The 25,148-nt window shown below is 52.6% G+C and overlaps 1 protein-coding gene across 1 annotated transcript in view; it reads right to left on the reverse strand.

The window, feature by feature from the left end:
• Positions 1-1,054: 1,054 nt before the first annotated feature.
• WNT7A (Wnt family member 7A) overlaps positions 1,055-25,148 on the reverse strand; it is a 63,282-nt gene continuing 39,188 nt past the window's right edge. Inside the window, exon 4 of the mRNA XM_045863769.3 lies at positions 1,055-2,389. Coding sequence (XP_045719725.1) covers positions 1,910-2,389 — 480 coding nt within the window. The 3' untranslated portion in view covers positions 1,055-1,909. The remainder of the gene's footprint in view (positions 2,390-25,148) is intronic.

Below are 25,148 nucleotides of genomic sequence, written 5' to 3' on the forward strand. Positions count from 1 at the left end.
TATTTGTCCATGCTGTGATCCAGGCCCAGTGCTGACATTGGGGAGTCCAACACAGCCTAGACACTGAGGGGCTCCCAGTGCGTGGGGCCATCAGGCTGTGGTCTCAGAGGTATCTGAGTTTCACCAGTGTCTGTGGGCACAGAGTTTAGAGGTGCCATCTCTTGGTGGCTCAACACAATCGCCAAAGGTCCCTGTAGTCTGCCTCACACCACACCTCACCCGCAAGCAGAGACACCTGGGGACCAGCAGATGCACAGGCACACACCCCCCTGAATCTCTCAGGCACATGGAGAGAGACACACACACAGCTGGGTATATGCAGGAGAACACACAATGTAAGCACATCAGCACCGCAGAGGTGCTCGAAGGTGCAAAGTCACGTGACTACCCCCAAGACTCCCAAAGGTCACGCACACACACACAAACACACACACATGCACACAGAAATGCAAACGGACACATATTAGAACACCCACAGCCTCTTGGAGGAGAGCTTTGCAGGTTGGCAGGCACTGGATATAGGTGGACCCAGAGCAAAGAGGACTCATCCACAACTCTCTGCCGGTCTGCTCTAGGACCGCGACATCCAGGAAGCCCTGTTGAGCCCTGCTACTCATGGGATCCCTCACCCCAGTTTTTCTGCTCCGTAACTGAGGACTGTGCCTCACCTGTCAGGACCCACGGCAATGGGAGGGGCATCCTGGTGAGCAGCGGGCTCCCTGAGCTGGTTTTGCCATGTGGCGAACCATCAAGCCCTCTAATGGTCACCCAATGCCAAGGGCACGGGCCTGCCCGCCACATGGCTCATCACAGTGACCTTGCTCAAAAGGCGTAGGCTGGGGATCTGATTCCTTTCCCAGGTAATACCAATGCCACCCCAACCCAGGCATCCAGGGGCCACTTCTGCCTGCTTGGCCAACAGAACTCGAGAACCCAGCTATGTGAGGGTCCCCATGGGAACCAGGCCTCGCTCCTCCTTACCCCAAAGCAAGTACCAGAATTAAGAAGAAGCACAGGCCATGGAATCATACAGGCAGACTCGATATAAATAAAATATTCATATAAAAATAGTCTCTTACAAAATATTCTCTCTTATCCAGTGGCTCACTTTCCAAAAGATGGAAACTGCTGGGAGTTTTATTATTATCTTTCCTCTCTCTCTGTATTCCAAACTGGATTCTTCTACTGGTGTAAGTTTGAGCTGGGGAGGACTAAAGGATGGGAATCATAATCTGGGAGACGACTCCAAATCTGGACCAGCTTAAATTTCTGGATAAGTAGCAGCAAACAGCAAAAAAATATAAACGTGTGTGTATATATATCTATATATGTATAAAGGACGTCTGCTCTTAAACATCTAGTGCTGCAAGGGGGGGCGGTACTTGCAAAATCAACTAGTAGAAATATCTGCATAAAGGATAATTATGTACAGTTCTACTTGACTCCTTGTCCTAGCAACAAAATTATCCCGCAAGGAAAGCAAGCAGTCCACTTTGATTGCAGAAAACGGATCCCGATGAGGTGGGAGGATTCTTTTTTAATTTAATAAATTAATATTATTTTTTATCAGAATAAATTGTTAAATATTGCTATGTTGAGGCCCCAGGGCCCAGAGCTCCTGGTGCAAAAGGCTCTGCTCCAGCCGAGGAGGGCCCCACCAGGCAGTGTGTGGGGTGGGGCGGAGCAGCAGTGGGTGTGGAAGAGAACAGTCCAGGGCTCTGGGGAGATCTTTCCACCGGGCGCCTGCAGAAAACCCAGGAGAGGTGTCCCCACAGCAGAAAAGACAAGCTCAGCATTCCCCCGCCGAGATCCCGGACAAGACCTGCCAGGGTGACTGCAGCCGGAAGCTGTCCGGTCCCCCCTGCAGTCTGACTTGCAGCTGGAGGCGCCCAGCCGCCGAGTCCCGGGCTCACTTGCACGTGTACACCTCGGTGCGCTCGCTGCAGGTGTTGCACTTGACATAACAGCACCAGTGGAACTTGCAGTTGCACTGCCACACGCGGGCGTACTGGTGGGTGTTGTAGCCGCGGCCACAGCACATGAGGTCGCAGCCGCTGGCCTGCGGGGCCGTCTTGTTGCAGGCGCGGCCCTGCGTGCCCACGCTGCCCGTCACCGGGTCCTCCTCGCAGTAATTGGGCGACTTCTCGATGTACACCAGGTCTGTGTCCATGGGCTTGCGGTACGACAGCGGCTTCTTGATCTTCAGGAAGGTGGGCCGCTTGTTGCGGCTGGCGCGCACTGGCTCCACGTGGACAGCCTCGTTGTACTTGTCCTTGAGCACGTAGCCCAGCTCCCGGAACTGCGGCAGCGTGGTCCAGCATGTCTTGGTGGTGCACGAGCCAGACACACCGTGGCACTTACATTCCAGCTTCATGTTCTCCTCCAGGATCTGCAGGGGCGGGCAGGGAAGAGCACAGCGCATGTCACTGCACACTGCAAGCAGCGGTCCTGGGCGGCCCCCAGCCCGGCCCACCCCCGCCCAGCCCCGCCCAGCCTCGCCCAGCCTACCCGGCTTGGGCTTTTGAGGTTCTTTGTGGTGGGGGTCTCAGACCTGGTTTCAAATCCCTCTCACCCCTGGCCTCTGTGCTGTGCTTCTACCTGGAGCTCACTTGCTCTCCCGGCCCCTCCCAACTCCTATCTGGTCCTTAGATTGGTGCTCAGGTCAGTTCAGGCCAGTCCAGGGCACACAGAGGGTTCTCTTTGACCTGCACAGCTTTATTTATTTTTTATTATTTTTTAAAAGATTTTATTTATTTATTTAAGAGAGAGAGATGGAGAGCGAGAGCACGAGCCGGGGAGGGGCAGAGGAAGTGGGAGAAGCAGACTCCCCGCTGAGCAGGGAGCCCCATGCGGGACTCGATCCCAGGACCCCAGGATCATGACCTGAGCCGAAGGCAGACATTTAACCGACTGAGCCACCCAGGTGCCCCTGGCCTGCACAGGTTTAAAATCATTTTTGAACCAACATTTAAAAACCAGCAGATAGACTTCCGGGGTTGGTTGGTTGGTTGGTTTCTGTGTTTTGGCAAACAGAAAGGGCATCTGGCAACTCTAGGGTGAGAGTCAAATCATTTACTAACTGGCACAGCTGAGGGCTGACCTACGGGGAGGGCAGCATGGCCGTCCTCTCCCCACAGCCTCTGCCAGCACGGTCACGTGGCAGCAACACCGGGAGCTGTCCCAGCAGCTGCCTCCTTCCCTGGCTGGCATCCCTCAATCTGCCACAGTCCCCACCACTCCATATTGCCTCCCCGACCTCAGAGGTCCTCTGCTTTGACCACTTATGACATCTGCCAGGCACGGTGAACACCCGAGGCTGGGAACCCTGGCTCTGATTTAGCCTTCCCTGGCAGCTTTCCCTGCCCTCCAGGCTACATGGTGTGCCTCTTCTTCTGAGTTCCCAATTCCCCTCAGGCTCCCATCGCCATAGCAATGAGATGCAGCACTATACGGGGAACGAGAAGCACAGATGCTGGACTCTGGGTTTAAATCCCAGATCTAACACCAACCTGCTGTGTGCCCTTGGGCAACCTCCTTGAGTCCTCTGTGCTGCAGTTTCCCCGTATGCAAAACGGGGATGATAATTGTAACTAACTGTAATCATACAACGAAGCACCTGACAGCAACAGAAAAGAATGAACTAATACACACAAAAAGAACAGATCTCTAAGACGTAATGCTGAGTGAAAGAAGTTGGATGCCAGAAAGAACCAACTGTGTGATCCCACTGATAACGAAGTTCAAGGACAGGCAAAACTAATGGCTGGTACGTGGGCAGTTGGCCCGTGAGCCATATTTTGCTGACCCCTGCCTTGGAATATCCCTGCAAGCAAAGAAAGCAACATTTACCAACCCCCCGTGGTACTGGATATTTAGCTTGTTTTCAGGCTTTGGGGTTTGTTCTTTTTAAAATCTTTTCTCTCCCTGCCTTCTTTCTTCTTTCTTTGTTTAAACTATATTATAGAAGGAAGTATCTTTGGAACTAAAGCTTCTCTTCCTTTCTCATCATCTTCAGCCCGATTTTATCCCAACAGACATTTATGAAGCTCCTACTGTGTACCAGGCACTGGGATGGGGATGTACTAGTGAGCACAGTTTCTGGGTCACAGTGTATGAGCATTTTCTTGGTCTTCATCTGGACTGGCAAATTAACTTTGCCTGTTATAGAGTGAAAAAAAGAGTGGATTAATGAGTAAATGACTGAACATTTATTAATCACCTGTACACGCACTGGGCCCATGTTTTCGTATGTGGCATTATTTAACTCTATGAGGTTAGCATGATTCCATTTTAGAGGGGTAAAAACTGAGGCTCAGCTAAGTCCTGGAGCTGGTCTGTGGGGCATTCAAAGGCAAGGGTCTTACTGCTGAGGGTTGTGAATCAACTGCTTGGTGGCTCTGCTGACTTGCTTTGTGACCTTGGAATTGTCACACCCCCTTTCTGGGCCTCAGCCGCCTTCACTGAAACATGGAATGAAGTCAATTCCATCTTTTCTTGGCGAAAGCCAGGGTGCTGGAACAGAATCAGACATTCAAAAAATAGTCATTAGCTCTGCCTCTGGGCCTGGGCCGGTGCGGGTGCTGAGGACACAGAGGTGACAAGATAAGTTTCCTGTCTCCAAGGATGGGCTCCTGTTCAGGGTCCTCCCAGTCCTGCGAGCTCTGCTTCCAGGAGGAGGTGACCAGTGCTTGGGTCAGTGGACTCAACGGGTAGGGAGCACCACCCTGTTTCAACCACAGTATCTGGAATCAAATGAGCCAGCAATGCCACAGCATCCAGAATGTTCTGGGACAGAGATTTCAGTTGGCTGAATGCTCTGATTCCAGGACACCTAGTGTGACAGAGCACCTACCGTGCGCTGTCGTCCTCATACAACCTGCACACACGCGCAGCTGCTACTGGGATGAGCAGCCCCCCAGATAACACAGATGTCCCTTTTGGTTGTCAGTGAGGAGATAGTTCCCCAGCGTCCAGCCCGCCTCCCCGCCTGGGCCTGAGAAGCATGGGAAAAGAGCAAGCAAGAAAAGGCTCGGGGGTGTGGCGATGCGCTTTGGGGGCAGGGTTCGGCAGTGGGTTCCGGCTGACTGGGATTGCAGTGCAGTCAGAAGTTTCATGCTGGGGGACACTCAAAATGGATTCGGACGATACTGAGGATGTGGGGCACCTAGAACCCTCAGCACGGCCGGTGGGTGTGCATACACTGCACGGTGTCTGATAAGACACGCTGACCTATGGCTCAGAAATTTCACTTCCAAGGCATATACCTGAGAGAATCAAATGCTTGTGTGCACAGGAACCAGGTTCAAGGACGTTCATAGCAGCAGCATTGAAGGACATATGGAGAGGGCCCAGTGTGGTCTCACGGTATCTTCACACTGGGCACTCTCCGTATGGCCAGCCCTGGTGGGATGGATAAGCTGAGGGGTGCGCTTAGCGGGACACTACAGGACAGTGATGACGAACAGCTACGGCAAAGCACACCAACAGAGGTCAAGCTCAGAAATACAGTGGGGAGGGAAAAAAGCAATTGGAAAAGACGTCCACGGAATGAGTTCATCTGTATCAGGTTCAAAAGTAGGCAAAAGTGGATTGTATTGTTCGGGGGCACCTAGAGAGGCGGAAAGTATAATAAGAAGTCAAGAAATGAGGGTCACAAATATCAAGACGGTGGCTGTCTCCAGGGTGGGGCGTGAGGGGCTGTGGTTGACAGGTGTCACCTGGGGCACTTCTGGGGTGCTGGCAATGTCTGCTCCTTGATACGGATGCTTTATAATTCTTCTTTTATTTTTATTTTTTAAAGATTTTATTTATTTGCCAGAGAGAGACACAGCGAGAGAGGGAACACAAGCAGGGGGAGTGGGAGAGGGAGAAGCAGGCTTCCCGCTGAGCAGGGAGCCCGATGCAGGACTCGATCCCAGGACCCTGGGATCATGACCCGAGCCGAAGGCAGACGCTTAAGGACTGAGCCTCCCAGGCACCCTATAATTCTTCTTTTAAATCAATATAAATGTCCTGTGTGCTTTTTTGCACAGAAGCTATATGTTATAATTTATAAAAATGCAGTGGGTACAACAGCCGCTAAGCACATGAAAGGATGCTCAACATCATTAGGCATCAGGCAAATGCAAATCAAAATAGCCACTTCACACCCTCTAGGATGGCTGACAGAAGAAATACAGACATAGCAAGTGTTAGCAAGGGTATGGAGAAATGGAAACCTTCACACACTACTGGTGGGAATGTGAAATGGAGCAGCCCTGTGGAAAACTATCTGGTAGTTCCTCAAAATGTGAAATACAGGGTTATCGTATGGCCCAGTGCTATGACCTGAATGTTTGAGTCCCACCCCCCAAATTCATGTGTTGAAATCCTAACCCCCCCTTGCCCTCCCAGCCCCCCTAGCCCCCTCCCCCCGGGGAGACAGTAAGTGGGGCCTTTGGGAGATTCTTAAGTCATGAGGGCGGAGCTGTCGTGAATAGGATGAATGCTTTATAAAAGAGGCTCCAGAGAGACCCCTAGCCCCTTCCACCATGTGAGGACACAGCAAGAAGGCACTGGCTTTGAACCAGAAAGAGGGCGTTCCCAGAAGGCGACCATGCTGGTGACTTATCTTGGACTTCTAGCCTCCAGAACTGTAAGACATAAATGTCTGTTGTTTATAAGTCACCCAGTCTGTGGCACTTTGCCTCCTAAAAAGACTAAGACACCCAGCCAGCAATTCTGCTCCTAAGTATATACTCAGGAGAAATAAAAACATACGCCCATAAAAACTTGTAAACCAATGTGAACAGCAGCATTCTTCATAATCGCCAAAAAGTGGACACAACCCAACTGTCCATCAACTGATGAATGGATAAACAAAATGTGGCACATCCACACAATGGAACATTATTCAGCCATAAAAAGGAATGAAGTGCTGACATACACTACAACATGGATGGATCTTGGGAGCATTATGCTCAGGGACAGAAGCCAGACACAAAAGACACCAATTGTACGACTGCATTTATATGCGATGTCCAGAATAGGCAAATCTATAGAGACAGAAGGTAGACTAGCGGTGTGGGAAGAGGCTGGGGGAGATGAGTGACGCCTGAGGGTACACGTTCCTTTCTGAGGTAATGAAAATACTCGAAAATTATGATGGTGGAACATACCTGAGACTATGCTCGAGAGTGCGGAACTGTACGCTTTCCATAAGTGTACTGGGGATGGTGTGTGAATTATACCTTAATAGAGTGGGTTTTCTAAAAAGTCTCTGGAAGGTTTTAGTGAAAAAACCTTAGGTTGTATTTTTGAGGCTGTGACACCCACTGTTTTCGTGTGGCGGGTGCCGGGCCAGGAGCCCCCGTGCCGGGGGTCAGGCTCCGGGGTCAGGCTGGGTGCAGCTGCCCCTCGCGCTGAACGCAGCCTCCCGCACATTGCCTCCCTCTTCCCATGAGGCCACAGCTGGCCTGAGGCCATGGTAGTATTTGTGTGGGCCCCTAATCAGATGATGTCCAGCCTGTTAACCCTGCAAACTCTGCATTTTCCGAGCCTCAGTGATTGCATTATATCCGCGCTAAGCTGGGCATAATCACAGCTGCCCTGGCCAGAACTGGCCACCCAGACGGGCATCCGGGTGGGCACCCAGCCCTCTCCCCGAGGCAGGGGACAACAGCAGAGGAAACAAGTGTGGGACAAAGCCACATTCTTTGCACGCCCCGCTCCCACCCCCAGAGGCCAGGCTGACTGACTACCAGCTTCTCAGCTGTCCAGAGGGACTTCAGGATAAGCTTCCTTTTACACTGGGAGAGTCTGGATTGTGATTCAATGACACGTGTAGTCCGAGGGTCTACGGGCTCTGAGAAGACACAGCCCCATGCACTTTCCCAGGGCTTGGCACACAGCAGGTGCCCGAGAAATGCCCAAAGGTAAATTCACCAACAGGGTGCATTCAAACTATTCCACGACCAGCATGCAGCGAGCCTGAGCATCGCCCCCTGACTGTTCAGGGTCTGCGAGGCCCTGCCTGGCTGGCTGGAGGGGAAGTCCAGAGGATCCCGGGAGCAACGATGATGCGGGGACGGGCATTCAGAGGGCTTGTGCAGCTGGGACGGATCCATGTCAGTATTTTATGGCCCTGGTGGCACTGCTGGGTCCCAGCTTACAGAGCAGCAACATACGACTGCTTGGGGGCTGCCATTTTACCATCCTGTGATGCAGAGAGGCCTCGATGCAGCAGGAAAGTAAAGGGGAAAATAAATCTGTGAGGCCCAGGGTCAGGTGTCTCAGAGGGTCTCTGGAGAACACGGAGTTCTCCCGCCTCCCACCCCACCGGTGGCCGGGGGTCTGAACACAGCAAGGGGCCTCAGCTTAGCGGACTGGGGGGACTTTCGGGGAGACAAGAAGTGGCTGCTACAGGGTTCACGTTTTACCTGATGAACGGAACGTGTTCCCTTCTCTTCTCCACCTGTGGCTGCTGGTCGGCTACGAGGTGGGATTTTATCATGAGTGGACAGGGAAGCCAGTGGAGGCCAGGAACACAAGTCAGGACTTATAAGGACCTCGTATTGGTTGTAACAAATGTGTCTCTCTGGTGCAGAGAGACTTCGTGTGTGGGGGGCAGGGGGTGTATGGGAGATCTCTGTCCCTTCTGCTTAGTTTTGCTGTGAACCTAAAACCGATCTGAAAAATAAAGTCTATTTTTAAGGAAACGATCTCAGAAGAGAAGTTGTATGCAGGGATGGTCTCCAGCGCTGAGACTGGGCTGTGTCTGCTGCTGACTGGCCGGGTACCCTCGCTGGCCCTCAATTTCCCCATTTTGAACCCAAGGGTCTAAACTAGATGATTTCCAAAGCTGCTTCTGATGCTGTCTCTCTGTCTTCCAACTCTGTCTGTCTTGGCTTTGTATCCATGCTCCTCTTTAACTGATATGGTGTTTCCAGAGCCCTGTCTGATTTTCCTGACACTCCCTGAGAGATGGACGTTATCATTCCCATTTCACAGGTGAAGAAAGGGAGGCTCAGAGAAAGGGAAGGACATAAGCAAGATCAGAGTGTGCCTCCGTAGTCTCTCCAGACCACTCCCCATGCTTCTGCTTCCTGCTTCACGCCCCAAGGAGACTACACGGTCCCCGACCATTGCTGCTGGTGATTGGTTGGTTGGGCCTGGTGCATATCGGTCATGGGACCGATGGGATGCAGCTGTCACCTCTAGGTGGGCCTGACCAGTGGAAGCCCTGGTGGGGGATTAGAGGGCAGGAGGGAAGTCCCGAAAGGTACCCCTCATGCTCGCTCCCCCCTGGGCCCCTCATTCTCATCTCCCTAGAAAGACACTCCATACCTGTTAGGGGTCACTCCCTATTTCTCCCTTCCCCTCAGTCTCAGGCAGCCACTAACTAGCATTCTGTCTTTATGATTTGCCCATTCTAGACATTTCACATAAATGGCTTCATACACTAGGTGGCCTTTTGTGGGTCTAGCTTCCTTCATTCAGCAGAATGTTTTCAAGGTCCATCCGTGTAGCATGGCGTAGCATGTACCAATACGGCCTTCCTTTCCATGACTGAATAATAGTCTGTCGTATGGATATGCCACAGGCTGTCCCCTGTTCATCAGTTGTTGGACAGCCATCCCTTCCTAAACTCTCCTTAATTTCCTTGTCTGAGTGCGCCCAGTATACTGGCCATGACCCCAGCAGCCATATGCCGCTCCCCTGAGGCGAGCTGAGAACGAGCCCCTTCCTCTTGACTGCCATGCCCATCCTTGTCCACCTCTTGGCTTGGCCCCCTGTTCCTTACCCAGTTAATCTTTACTGCCATCTCAGAGGCTCAACCCAACAATTCCACCATTGGATATGTACCCTCTGGGGAGGCTCACGCATGTGCCAAATGACCAAGTGCCTCACGGAGGTGTTATCTGAAATATCAAAAGGCTGAGAGAATCAAAAGATCCGCCAGTGGGGACTGGTTATATAAATTCTGACACTTCTGTGAACTGGAATGTCCTGCAGCTGTTAAAGAGAACCGGGCAGTTCTGTACTTACTAAGGAAGGCTGATCTGCAAGAGACACAGTGAAGAGAACAAAGCAAGGTGCAGAAAAGTACGCAGAGCGTGAGCTCATTTGTGTGAGGAAGAAAAGATGTGCGCATGAGTGTTAGTAAGAGCACAGAATAATATCTCTGGAGAATACATGAGAAATTGGTAAGAGTAGCTACTTCTGGGGAGGGCACCCAGTGCCAGGGATCTGGGGAGACAGGAGCCTTACTTATGGGATTGCCTTTTGTGCCTTTTGAATATGCTATCATGTCAGAAAAAAGTCACCTCATCCAGGAAGGCTTCCTTGATTGTCAGTGACTCCCTCATTGTCTTTATGGCTGTCCTGGGCTATTGATACCTGTCACTTTCGCCCTGTGAGACTGTCCATCTGTCAGCATCTCCCATCAGGCCAGCGGGTCTTTGTGGTGGACATGGAGATATACCATTCAGATGCCCCTTCAAGGGAAGTCTTGTATCAAAGCTACAGCTAGTGATGTACTAGTAAATTTCAGGGGGGGGGGAACCCCTTTTGTACCTTTTACAGTGTTTGCTAATTTCTTTGGGATAAATGTTCCTATCATGGCTGATTTTAAGCTACAAATGATTTAACAATTGGCTCACAAATCCCTGAATCTTTAACACTGGGTCTTGTGAGTCCATAGGAGCCAGCTCCAGCACGTCATGGGACCGGGAATGGAATCAGCATACACCCCCAGCTGTCAGATACTCCAGGGCCTGTCCCACCTGCAGAACTGCAGCCTTCCCAGGTGGGCAACAGCCAGAGGCTGAGAGAGGCAGGGGTAACAGGTCTGGCCAGCTGGATGGGCAGTACCTGCTCCAGAGTTCCTTCCAAGGCTTTGTCTGGCCACCATCGCAGCACCACCTCAGCCCAGTCCTGCTCCTCCCCTTTCCCTTTGCTGAGCCCTACTCAACAGCTTGGACCTACAACTCCATCTCAGCCTCTGCTTCTGGAGAACCCCACCTGTGACATTCCTCAGAGGCTGGGGCCAGGCCATTCACCTCCACCTCCCTAGCCTCTGGCAGAGAAAGCCTGGCGTGGAGAAGGTACTGACCAGTAGGAAGCAGAAAGAAGGACCTAGTGTGTGTCTATTCATGTTCATTCACTGACTCATTTTACATTGAACACCACCTGTGTGCTTTTCGGTATCACCCCCACTGCAGGGGCCCTGGGAGGACCGTGATGCAGGGAGATGCTATCCCTGCCTTCTCTGGGCCTACAGATCCAAGCCAGGAGCAGGCATAATAACCCTCCTGAATCTATAAATTTGGTGCATTCTATGAAGGAGTGGAACAGAATGCAGAGAAAACTTTTGACCCAAGAGTAGCTGCTCTTGTGTGCAGCTTCAGGAAGCTTCCCCCAAGAAGGCAAAGGCTGAGCTGGCAGCCAAATAACAGGAAGGATCAAATAGAATCAGCCAAACTTAGCAGGATGGGAAAAGGGCATTTCAGACCAGGAAACAGCACATGCCAAGGCCCAGAGGTAGGAGGGATGTGGCCTGCCCACGAGAGAAATGGGAAGGGGCAGGGGGGCTGGCCTCAGGGCAGGGAGGAGCCTGGATCACCCGCAAGCTAAGGAGTGCCACTGAGGGCCTTTCAGGCAGGGGAATGGCGAGGTCCGAATGACACTTTTCGAGATCATTCCAGACAGAACAGAAATTAGGTTAGAGAAGGTCGGAGTGGCAGGGTGGAGATGTGGAAAGAAACCGTCCCCATCACCCAAGCCAGAGACGACAGTGGCTCTGACATAGATGGTGGCAGGAGGGGACAGGAGGGGAAAATCAGCAATGCTTGGTGAATGATCCATGGGGAGTTTGTCGGGGGCCCAGGGCAGCTCACAGGCCTCTCATGGATAAGGAGACTATGCACTGAAACAAGGAACCCAAAGAAGGACCAGGTTAGAGGAAGAGCATGCATTGAGGGCATGATGGGGAAATTTCTGGCACAGTGAATACCCCGGAAGAAGGACATCTGGGGAGTCTTTTGGTGCCACTGAAATCTGGCCCTAGTCAGCATGGGTGCCCACAGGAGATAATGTGACTAGAGCCCCAGGCAGGATTCAGTCACTTCACAGACTAAAACATGTGGTTGAAACCAGCCAGAAGTGAGGTAAACACCTATAATCTTTGGTATTTAAAAAAAAAAAAAAAAAAGATTACAAAAGCACAGGATAGGAGAGTCTGAGAAAGACTGAAAGCTTTACATGACCACACTAATAAGCTGCTAAAAAACCTGAGGTCATATTAACTGAGGTCTGGGACCCACAGTAAGGGAGGAGATTGCTATGCGATTTTCAGAATTGAACTACACCCCAGCAGATGGACAGAGACAAATAGAGTATGTATAGGGGAAAGGGCTGGAGACCCCATACCTAAGAAGCTGGAGCTGCTCAGCCTAGAGAAGGAAGTTTCTGGGTGTCCTTGGTCACTGCCCCATCTGCTCTGCAGGTCTGTCCTGGGGCAGGGTGAGTGGGAGGGACTATGTGTCCATCCAGAGGGCACAATGGGGACTTCAGTTGGAGAGGAGTCACAGGATAGCAGATCCCCGCTCAGTGAGAGGCCAGCCCTCCCCACCACGTGACCAGACCTGGATGGGGGGCTCTGGGGAGGGCAGCAGCAGCTGGGGTCTGTGGTGCGGATTCCTGCACAGGGCAGGGCAGGGCTACTCTCAGTCTGCTTCTCTGCCCCCCAACCCAGCCCCAAACCTGTCTGGAGGGCAGGAAGGATTTTCTGCACCGCTGGAGGGAGAAAAATCAATCTCTTTCTGACATGTCCCCCAGGAAGTGCCAATAATGTACCAGGCACTGCCCAGAGCCCAGAATTACCCAGGGCGGGATTCTTGGGCCTGGGAGGGGCCTTGGGAGAAACTTGGCTCCAGAAAATTCCTTGATTCGTAACACCAAATAGATGCTATTGAAGGTGGCCTCCTGGGCCATGGCAGACTCTTGGGGCTGCCCAGAGGATCTGGGGGGTGAACTTCTGGGAGGCAGAAGGGGTTCTGAGCGAGGTCAGGCAGTGACATCGGCTCCCACCCAGTCCATGCCGCATGGCACTCCTATGACTGGGAGCCTCCGATACCCTCCAAAGCGTTCTGAGGGACGTCTAATTTTTAAAAACCAAAAGCTGTCTCTCAGCATTGAATTCCACTTCTTCCTCTCACATACCCTCCCACATTGAGGCCACTGGGAAGAACATGAAGCCCCCACACAGTCCAGGAGGATAGCCCACCCCACGGCGGTCCGTGCCTCCTGCCACGCCCTCCTCCAGGTGTGCAGCTCTATTCCTCCCTCCATGGTCTAACCCCCCCAACGCTTCAAGGGCAGCCAAAAATGGCCCTCTTCTCAGAGCATCCCGCCCTGCGCACTGAACGCCGGCAGGACTCGGCCAGCACGGATTTCTCCCGCTCCCAGTGCCCTTCTCCAGTGCTCTGCTTGTTGCACGGCAAGGCTGGTGTGGCCTTCGGAGCTCTGCAAACACTGACTCCTCAGTGAGGCTTTCCCACAGCCACCCTGACTGCAGTCACCCTGTCAGCGATGGCTCCCAGCTCCTGCCAGTCATCCCTCCCAGATCCCACTGCTCAGCCCTCCCTGTTCCCACTGCTCACCGCTCCCAGTTCCCACCGGTCATTACTCCCAGATCCCATTGCCCATTCCTCCCAGATCCCACTGCTCACCTCTCCCAGATCCCACTGCTCATCCCTCTCAGTTCCCACCAGTCATTACTCCTAGATCCCACTGCTCATCCCTCCCAGATCCCACGAGTCATCCCTCCCAGTTCCCACTGCTCATCCCTCCCGTTCCCACCAGTCATTACTCCCAGTTCCCACTGCTCATCCCTCCCAGTTCCCATTGCCCATTCCTCTCAGTTCCCACCAGTCATTACTCCCAGGTCCCATTGCTCATTGTTCTCAGATCCCACTGCTCATTGCTCATGGTTCCCACTGCTCATTGCTCCCAGATCCCACTGGTCATTGCCAAGGATAGGATCTTGACTCAGGCCAGTCAGGGCCAATCAAAACAAGTCCTGAGGATTCAGTGTGAAGAAAAGATAAGAACCTTTCTGGTTATTTCCCGCCAGATGTGAAGAAGGAATGCAAGGGCCAGAGCTATGGATAGGCATCTTGCAATCATATGGGTGTGAGAATGGAGCTAACTAGGAAAGCAGGACTGAGAAAAAAAGAGGATGATGGGTATGTGCAACTGGTTCCTAGGAATATCATCTGCATCCTGGATCAAGCTGGACTTGAATGCATTACCCCAGGACCATTCAGTTCCATGAATTGATGAATTTCCTTTGTTTTGAAGCTGGCTTTCCTGTACCTTAAAATATCCTAATGGATAGATACACAGCTCCCTTTATTTATAGGAGAGATGCTTTTTGTAAAGCTGATAGCCAGTCCATAGGTTTTAAGTCACAGCATGGACTGGCTAAAGATTGGTTTGCTTGAAAGGGCCTTGGGGAGGCCAGGACCTTGAGGGCCAGAGACTGAGGTTAGCTGGGTATCTGCTGCTTCCTTTCCTTTGACCCCTCCACTGTTGGCCAGGCTGCCTCCTCTGCAGGAGGGGTCAGTTCTGGACCATTTGCACCCCAGGTAATGAGCAGTGACTCAGGCAATCAGAATCGGTCTCTACATGACAACATGTTGTGATGGAAAGCAGTCTAAAGCTACCTAGGTAGCCCAAGAACCCTGGTTCAAATCTTACCTCTGGTCACCACATGCCAGTGATGACAAAAATGACCAAAGGGAGCAGGGCACGCTTCCTGTCTGGCTGTCCATTTCCTCATCACAACCAGCCTGCCTCTGACCACAGAGGCTAAAAACCCAAGACACCACTTGATAAAAACAGAGGCCTGAGAGAGTGACTTCTCGTTTCCTATCTTTGGATGCTGTGATGTGAGAGTGTGATTCCTGGCGCTTAGGCAGCCATCTTGTGACCAAGAGAACCAGAGGCTGACAAGGGGACAATGGCGGACCAGCAGGATAGAAACAACCCAGGCCCTCGGAGAATTGTTGAGCCTCTGAAAAAAAAAACTTCATCCAGACTTTATTTTGCAAGAAAAAGCCAACTCCTATCATTGAAACCACTTCAGTAAGATGTTTTGTTACTTGTAACCAGATGCAACCTCAGTGATTTGCTCCTTCTTGTAAAGTAGGAGCAAATTGTTCCTCAGAAGAAACAGCGGGGATTAAGTGCGAGAAGGGCAATCGGGGCCTGGTGCAGGGCATCTCATCCAACAGCCCTAGCCCGGTGAGTTTTCCTGTTTCATTCATGAATGCTGAGATGTATGGGCACGGCCCTAGAAGGGCACAGGCAGGGGAGCAGCGATGTAGAAGCTTGTCCATACTGCTGGCACCTGGCACGGGAGCCCAGGGTATCTTTATGAAGCCCCCAAGCTGCCACCTCTTCTCCCCACACACCGCCCACTCATGCCTGCAGTGTCTCCCCCCATCCCTGTTACCACTGGTGCTTGCTCCCACCCTCAGATCCTAACCACCTCTCCCCAGCAGGACACCTGGTTCCAGAACCTTCTGTGGACAAACCCTGAGTGAGCTGGATCACCTGGGGAAGCTGGCCATTGGTCAAGGAAAGGCACAGAAAGCAGGGGGCAGGTCTGTGGGGCGCAGAGGCCTCATCTCCCTAGGGCTGATGTTTGGTTTCCACAGAAGGGAGGTGACCTGAGCAGGATGGTCACCCAGTCCTGCTGGCTTCCTCTGCCAGGCCTCCATGCCCTAGCCACCCCAAGTAGCATGTGACCCAAACCACTTGCACCAGCCGAGCTGAACACTAGCCCCTCATCCTCTGTGTGTGATAAGGGGTGTCCCTTACCACACATGGGCCACTTCCGGTGCTCCCTACCTCACGGGCACATTCCCAAGGAGCCCGACAAGATGGGGGCCCCGCTGGCATCAAGGCTGGCTCCATCGCTCAACTCCCGTGAGAGCCCAGATATGCTGGGCAGTCTGTCTGCCCCCTTCTCCAGCCCGGAGGCTCACGTGTGAACACTATGCCCATAGGCCCCCTGCCCCCAGCCCCTGGTCAGGTCCAGCCAGTGGGAGACCCCACAGAAGACTGGAGAGCAGGAAGAAAGAGAGGCTGGGACACTTAGTCCCCAGACTCCCTCTCTGTGGGGCCATATGGTGGCTCTCACTGCATTCCCCTACCTATAACCACGGCTCCTAAGTGGCCCCCCTCCTCTAGCTATACTCTCTCCAGTGACATGTTCCCTTCCCTGCCCCTTCAGGCCTCCAGGTAGTAAGAGCTCCCCAGTGTCGCCAACACTCGGTACTGCAACAGCCCTCACAGGATGCCCCAAATGCTGCCCACACCCCTTGAAGTAATCCCTCCATTACACTCTCTTCTGTTACCCCAACTGTATCATCCACCAGACCCTGGCCGGGACACTGGTGGGCAAGGTATGCCACCTCCGTGAGCCTTGGTTTTGTCCCCTCGTTCAGTGGAACGCACCCCCTGGTGGCACGGCCAGGGCCGAAGGACCAAAGGTATAGTGCCAGGCCGAAGGAGGCTTTCAGAGATGTGGCTGTTGTTACTCTGACCTTTAAGTTATTTACAGTGCTGCATGACGTTTTTGTGTTGGACTTGGCTAAGAGTAGGGACAATTTCTCAGAAATGAGCTCCAGGCTCAATAAAAGCTGCTCACTTCGTTCAGCCGCTGTTCTAAATGCTCCACCCAGAGGCAGATTTATTATCCTCATCCCCATTCTACAGGTGAGGAAGCTAAGGCACCAGGGAGTCAGAGTTAGGAAGCGTGGGGACCAGTCTTCCAGCACAGGCAGTCTGCCTCAGGAGCTCTGTGGGCCAGCTGAGCAGAAGGAAGGCGGAGGGCCAGGATGGCCTTGTTCCCTTAAGCTACCGTCTCATGGGCTGGTTTGCGTAGTGGACACTGTGGTGTCCGTCCGGGTCCTCCTCCAGGACCCACACTCACCGCCCCGCTGCCCGGGGTGTGGCCGCTGATCCTCCAAGGCGAGTTCCTCCTAGGAGCTGCTCTGCCAGCACGGAACACCTCACCCAAGGTCATGCCCCTCCTCGGGGCAACTCCAGCCAATGACCGGTTGATGCTGGCTACCAAGACCTGGTCTCCCTGCCTCGGCTGGGGACAACTCTAAAGGGCCATCCCAGCCCCAGAGCATCTCGTGGGACCAGCTGAAGCCTCTGCGGGGGCTACAACACAGCCCCTTCTCTCCCTTGCTTCCTTACAGGTCTGTCTCCCCAGAGCCCTTCCTGGAAATGCCCTGCACGTGCACTTCCACGTCAGGGACCCTTTCCAGTGGCCCTGATCTAGGGCAGCGTGTAACTCAGCGGGCAGCTGGCCCTGGGCCATGCCCCCGGACACCACAGGTGTGAGCACTGCCCTGGCAGGAGAGGCTGCAGGCTGCCAGCCCAGAATCATCACTGCCTGCCCCTCCTCCTCCTGTTCCTCCTCCTGCTCCTCCTCCTGCTCCTCCTCCTGTTCCTCCTCCTGCTCTTCCTCCTCCTGCTCCTCCTTCTGCTCCTCTTGCTCCTTCTCCTGCTCCTCATCCCTCCTCCTGCTCCTCCCTCTCTTGCTCTTCTTCCGCCCCCTCTTGCTCTCTCTGCTCCTCTTCCACCGCCCCAGCTCCCCTCCTCTTGCGTATCAATCCATCATGAGCAGAAAGCTGCATGTCACTCGGCTGCAGCTGTATTCCTCTGGGCAACTCAGATGAAAGAGAGGAAAAGGTAGCTTTTTTTGGTAAACATTTGGAGTATTTTCTTCTCCGCCACATTCTTTAAGTCATATTGGATGCACTGACTTCAAGCAAATATTCCTGTCTGCCTCAGGTGGGGATGGCAGGGGGAGAGCCGCGTTCCATAGAACAGAGCCCCTGGAATGCAAGCAGGTTAGCCCCGACTGCAAGGCGGGTGCAACGTCCGGCCAGGGCCTCAGGACAAAGAGTGTCAACCCAACCCAGAGAGAGAAGTTTCCCTGGCTAGACTGGGACCTTCTGAAATTCAGTGCTGGCCAGGTTACAACTGCTCCAACACCATCTATGGCTCCCTGTTGTTGGGGTTAAAGCCCAGTCTTCTGTCTGGCTCTCCAGGCCTCCACGAACTTGGCCTCTGCCCAACTCTGGGGACTTGAAGGAAGCCATGTCTCAGGGACAAACACCCCCTCATCCCTAGACTTATCTCCTTCTAGGTTCCCACTCCCCCCAGGACACCTGTCTGCCCCTGCACACAGTCACACACGCCCAAACACAGCCCATGAGTCACATGCACACGCATCCTCCCCATATGCATGGCCCCCAATGACCCCCACGCTGTTCACACCCTGACAATCATCACCACACACTCGCCGGCTCCCTCACTCCCAGTCACACACGTGTGTGTGCAAACTCACATACACGGCCTCATACCACTCACCCCTGCCTAGCACATGCTCATATAGTCCCTCACCCACCCAGACACACACACATAGAGCCCCCCACATACTCACACACGGACACACACACATACACCTCCCCATACACACACATGTCATACACACACACCCCCCACACTCTCACACACGTCAAACACACATACACCTCCCCCCACACACACTCACACACATACAACATACATACAACTCTCACAAGCATGCTTGTAGGCACCATACACACATACACCCCTTGCACACATGCTTGTACACATACACACAGACATCTCCCCTCCCACACGCTCGCACACAGGATACACACATCCTCACATGTGACGAACCCAGGCGGTGGAGGCCAGCAAATGGGCTCCCCTGCGCTTCCTAGCCAGGGGCCCTGGGCCAGGCCTCAGCTTTGCTTACCTATAAACTGAGACTCACACAACCCCTTTGAAGGGCTGTGGGGGGCATTTAAGGTAGAAATCCCATTTTAGAGGTGGAACAGACAAGCCCCAAGCGGGGCAATGGCTGATCACAGTGCTGCCTCCTAACCCCCTCCCGTCTCTCCCAGACACATTCTGTCTGCTTCTTTCCCATGAGCTGACTCACCCAGAGGGAGCAGGGTTGACCCAGGGACAGCGGCTGCCCGAGAGACGGGGTCTGGGTGGGGGATGTGGACTGTGGCCGGGAGTGAGGTAGTCAGGTGACCCCAACTATAGCATGAGGGGCAGGGAAGCCAGCAGGAGGGCGCTGGAACCACTGAACCCACATGTTCCTCCCAACTTCTGGAGCATCAGTGAATTGGTCTTGGCATGCATTCGTTCTTTCATTCATTCATTCATGTATGCATTCGTTCTTTCACTAATTCATCCTTCCACCACATGTTCATTTAATCCCTGCTCTGGGCCGGGCCCTGAGGTTGATGGCCAGGTGGGCAGAACGAAGCAAGCTCCCTGCTCTCTGGAAGCTTACACTCTGGGGGGAAGGTGACCATGCATCCAACTGTCCCACAGGCCGAGGCCAGCCCCCACCAATGGTGGCTCTCAAGGAAAGCACACACCTGCCCCTCCTGTGGTCCCAGACCCCAGCCATTCTCCTCCCACAACCTGACTGGAAAAGGTTTTTGAGACAATGCAGGAATCTGAATCAGGTGGGGTATCATACAGCCTTGAGGAACTGTTCATGTTGTTCTGGGTAATAGCAGTACCATTGTTATGTTTTTTAAAAATCCTTATTGACTAGTGAAATAAAATGATGTCTGGGACTTGCCCTAAACTGTTCCAGTTTGGGGGATTTGGGGTAGACACTAAAACAATGTTGATGGCTGTTGGCCAAATGTTGGGGCTGTTGTAGCTGAGGGTTGGGTATGTGGAGTTCATTATACTGTTCTCCCTCCATCTACCCCCATCATCCCCTGCTACCTCTGACCTCACCCTATGCCTTTGTCCACTGCACTCCAATTATAATGCATTCCTTGCTGTTTCTCCAATACACCAGGGATGCTCCTGCCTCAGGGCCTTTGCACTTGCTGTCCCTTTGCCAGGAACACTCTTCCTCACCCTCTCTATATATGGTTCTGTCCCTCCCTTGACCTTTGCTCAAATCTCTCCATTCCAAGAACACTTTCCCTGACCCCTGTTTTCCTGGTTCATCTTGTTCCCTTGCATTAGTAACTGACATAGCACGCATTTTCTTTGTTTGGTTTCTCTTGTCTCCCACTGGAATGTAAACTGCTCAAGGACAGGGACTTGGTCTGTCTGCTCCTGGCCGTGTCCCCAGCACCTAGACCAGTGCCAGGACTATAGCCGGTGCTCAGAAAATACTTGCCGAATGAATGACTGAGAACAGTAATGGTGGAGCCTGACTAGAGTGAGGTGAGGACATATCCTTCTGCGCTGAGAACTGACGTTGAGGAGGATGAGGCTGGACAGGAAGGAGGCAAGGACAGGCCGGGCAGAGAGAACAACATAGGCAAAGGCCCCGGGGCAGAAGAAAGCAGGGAGCAGTCAAGACACGGAGAGAGGGCCAGCCCGGCCTCCTGATGGGACCGGGGCAGAGGGCCGGGGCAGGGGCTGGGGGGCTTGGTATTTGAGAAGCCCCCTCAGGTCATCCTGTGGATGACAGCCCAGAGGCCTGAGCAGGTGCAGGAAGCAGTAAGATGGAGGCTCAGCCAGGCGGAACCACAGATGAAGGGCAAGGAAGCTCACAGAAGCTGGAGGACCGCTTGGCCATTTTCCAGAAAAAGGCCCCTGTGAACCTGCTTTGGTGGTGAATCAGCCACAGCACCTGCTGCCCTTCCTGGCCCTGGCCAGCCCGAGGAGGATGCAGAGCCTGAGCTCCCAGCAGCCCGGTGCCTCTGTTTGTCCAGACCCTCCTCTCCTCACCCCGGGACTGGGCTCCTGCAGGGACAACTCTGAAGACGGCGAACTTCAAAGACCCCTGGTATCTAACCACAAGGACGGTGCAAGAGCCAGACCAGAAACAGGCATCCACACAAAACCTGGATGTGAACGTTCACAACAGCACTACGTGCAGGAGCCCCAATGTGAAACAAGCCACGCGTCCCTCAGCTGATAGGTGGATACGCAAAATGGGGCATATTCGTACAATGGTTTTTCAGCCATAAAAAGGAATGGAGGACTGATAGAGGCTCCACATGGATGGTCCTTGAAAACACAATGCTAAGTGAAAGAAGCCAGCCATGAATGACCACCTCATGTATGATTCCGTTATATGAGTTGACAAATCCACAGAGAAAGAAAGCAGATTAATGGTTGCCTGGGGCTGGGGGAACCAGGAGTGGGGACTAACTATTAATTGCTAACAGGTACGTGGTGTCTTTGGGGGGTGAGGAAAACATCCTAAAATTGTTATGGTGAGGGTAGTGCAACTCTGAATCCCTTCTGTGCGCACTTAATGCCAGGTCTTTCTGAACCCCACAACACCCATGCCACCTCAGGGCCTTTGCAGCTGCTATTCCCTCTGCCTGTGACACCCTTCCTCGGGTTCCTCAGCTCCAGCTCTGCTCCTCAAAGTGACCCTCGCTGGAAGCCTCTCCACGGTGCCCCGTGCCCTGTCCCCAGGGTAACCCCCTGTCATAGTGCCCCGTTAACATCCTCCCAAGCCCTTGGGGCACTTGAAGATGACTGGTTTGCCTCTCCCCTCCCTGCCTAAATGTCAGCTCCAGAAAAGCATGGCCCTTATCTGCCCTGTTCAGGAGGCATCTAGAGAGGCTTGCCTCTTGCATCTCCTCAGCCAGCATTTGAATGCAATGCAGGAGTGACTGCGTGAGCATAGGAATGAGTTCATCCTGAATCAGGAGCCTCGCCAGCCATTTCCTTCATGGTGGGATCTTGTAGAAGAGGCCCTGACTTAGTCCATAGAAGAGCAAGGTGCCCAGGTGTCATAGAGGGGCTCTATGACAGGGGACATAAGGGATGTGTGCTCTGGAGCATGGAGGAAAGACCCAGGAATGAGGTCACACTGGTCGAACACCTTCTGTGCCCCCAGCCACCCCGCAGATGAACTGCCCTGACTCCAACGAGGCCCTGCCCGGGTGACCAGGTACCAATGAAGCCCTTTGAACCGTTATCCCAGAACAGAGGTTCCCTTGGTGTTGGTGTCCGGGCACAAGAGCTGGTATCTGGGAGGGTGGGCTAGCCTGGTCTGAGGTTCCATGTTGCCCCACATGTCCCAGAGGACATGGGCGCAGGGACACCTCCCTTGAGATATGCTTTTTCCTGCCCCTGATGCAGTCAGGTTTTTTCCAGCCAGGCGACTAGGAAAAACACCCTGGGTTATCTCTGTGCCAGGGCGGTTTCCAGAGAGGTGGGGTGGGGCCTCCCCCCTGGGCGGAGGGGGGCCGTGGTTGAGGAATAAACTCTTCTGAAGCTACCAGGAACTGCCACAGGAGCTGAGACCTGAGGCTCAGAGGGACCCGGGGTTCTGTCCCAGCCCTGCCACCAAGAGCTGTGTGTTCGGAGGATTGTGAGTGGGCCTGGAAGAGCCTCTGAAACCACGTCACACCAGAGGAACTGGAGCATCTTAGAGCAGAGAGAGGAGTTTTCAACGTCCTGACTGGGAGTCCTAACTCGGCCGCCACCTTGCATGGGAGCCACCCACCTGGCTGGGTGACCACAGGAATATCGCTTGACCTCTCTGAGCCTGGTTCTTCAACAAGAAAACTGGGGGTTAAGAACAACAAGACACCATCTCAGGGTTGTTAACTGAGGCAGAGTAGGTGAGGTGCCTGCCTCACAGGAAGGAGCTAGAGGACAGGGCTTCGAGGGGACCAGGTCGGCGCCACCAAATTTTTGCAGGACTGCTTTCTGCAGAGGATGCCAATGGGCCTGAGGACGTGGGGAGCAAATCTGGCTCTTCCCAGTTGTTTTGGAGGGGCAACTCCCAACTGAGAGCCTGCAGGATGGGAGTGGACTTGGAGGGAGAGGGATCCCTCTCACCAGAGGTATGCAAGCCAGATTTAGATCAGTACTGTCCAAAATGGGAGCCACCGGCCACATGAGCGCTCAAACTGTGGTTAGTCTTAACTGAGATGTGCTGTAAGTGTAAAAGCAAATGCCAAGATTTCAAAGACGTCTTATGGGGAAAAAAATAACGTAAAGTATCTCAGTATTTTCAGATTGATTACATATTGAAATGACAATATTTTAGGTGTATTAGATTAAGTGAAATATATTATTAAACTTCATGTCACTTTTTTAACCTTTTTGATGTGGCTACTAGAAAATTTAAATTACATACACGGCTTGTATTAATTTCTTTTGGACAGCTAGGCAGAATCCTTGCTGCTCAAAGGGTGGCCCCAGGACCAAGAGCATAGCCTCGTGGGAGTTTGTTGGAAATACGGATTCTTGGGCCCTACCCCAGAACCTACAGAATAGGAGTCTGCATTTCCACATGCCCCCTAGGTGATCTGTGTGCATGTTTAAATTTGAGACACCTTGCAGATGCCTTGCTTGGAGGTCTGGGAGAATCCCCCCTTCAGGTAGGGAGTTGGAGCCAGTGACCTGAAGTCCAGCCTGTATTATGTGAAATATTAATTAATGCCTTTGTCCCTGAGTCATATACTTGGTCCATAGTGTCCTTTAAACCCCGCTTTCTCACGCCAGGAAGCAAACATACTTTCAAGAGAAAAGGGCAGCTTCATGAGGGACTAGTCTGTCTTCAAAATGAACAGTATCAGGGCACCTGGGTGGCTCAGTTGGTTAAGCATCTGCCTTCGGCTCAGGTCATGATCCCGGGGTCCTGGGATCGAGCCCCACGTCGGGTTCCCTGCTCGGCGGGAAGCCTGCTTCTCCCTCTCCCTCTGCCCCTGCATGTGTTCCCTCTCTCACTGTGTCTTTCTCTGTCTCTTTCTGTGTCAAATAAATAAATAAAATCTTAAAAAAAAAAAAGAAAAGAAAAGAAATGAACAGTATTGGGGACTACACCAATGGTTGGCATCCTAACTTTTTAAAGGCTGGGACATATCTCAGAAAATAACTGAAATGTTATGTGTTAAAAAGAAAAAAAAAACCCAAAATGTAACCAACTCCCCCTAAATTCCTCCCTCTTTTTTCTCTCCGAAAACTTGGCCCACAGGCATTAAGTGGCACTAAATATAGAAAGGGTAAGCAAGTAAATCACTCAGAGGTGCCACAGGTTGCCCAGGGCCTGTTTTACGGTTGAGTTGTAAACCATTGAGAGCTGAGAGCTGTAATTAAAATGCTGACAGCCTCCCAACTGTGAACAGGACGGGAGGGAGCAGACTGGGAACCCGCACAGAGGGGAGCAGGGAGGGTGGTACCTTTCCAAATGCACATCAGCCCAGGTTCAAAGTCCACCATTGGCTTTCCAGGACACAACCAAACCCACACTCCTCACCTCACCGGGGGCCAGGAGGTGCTGTGCCCTCCCTCCTCCCAGCCCCACTCCCAGACACAACCACGTGACTTCATCTCCTCTCCCTCTCGCTCAGGGAGGGACACACTGGTCTTGGCCTCAGGCTCTTGTGCCTGTGCTATTCCCTGTGTCTCAAATGCTATTCCCCACATGGCCCACTTCCTCACTTCCTGTTCAGAACTCACCTTCTCAGACTACCCTGACTACCTAATATAAAATAACCCCTCCTGTCCTCCCTGTCTTCTCACTGTGCTCGATTTTTTCATTATAGCATTTATTATTCTCTGCCAGTAGATTCTCTCTATATTCGATGACTTGTTTGTCCTCTGCTTTCCCTCTGGAATGTCAGCTCCATAAAGGCAAGTATCTTCTAATCCCAGAGCCTAAAACTGTACCAGAGACATAAATAGGTGCTTAATAAACATTTGTTGAATTAATGAATGCATGGATTTCCATCCCTTTCTTTCAGCTGGTCTGGTGATCTCACTGGGAAAATGTCCAACTTGCCAGCAACGAGCTCAGCTTTTCACCCATCCATTCAACCAGCCATCTTTCCCAATAACTAACCATTCATCCATCCATCCATTCATCCACCTGTCCATCCATATAACCATTCATCCAACGATCCTTCCAAATACTATCCATCCATCCATCTATCCTTCCAAATACCCATCCATCCAACCATCTTCTAATATCTATCCACCTAATCATCTATCCGTTCATCCACATGACCATCCACCCACCCATCCACACCAACCCTCAGATGGTTAGACCTCCTTTCCTGGGGTCCTACATTCCCCTTTACCAGATCCAGTTCATG

This window comes from Mirounga angustirostris, unplaced genomic scaffold (genome assembly GCF_029215605.1).
Source record: "Mirounga angustirostris isolate CCGP_5_RB_7025 unplaced genomic scaffold, mMirAng1.0.hap1 SCAF_1, whole genome shotgun sequence".
Taxonomy (NCBI): Eukaryota; Metazoa; Chordata; class Mammalia; order Carnivora; family Phocidae; genus Mirounga; species Mirounga angustirostris.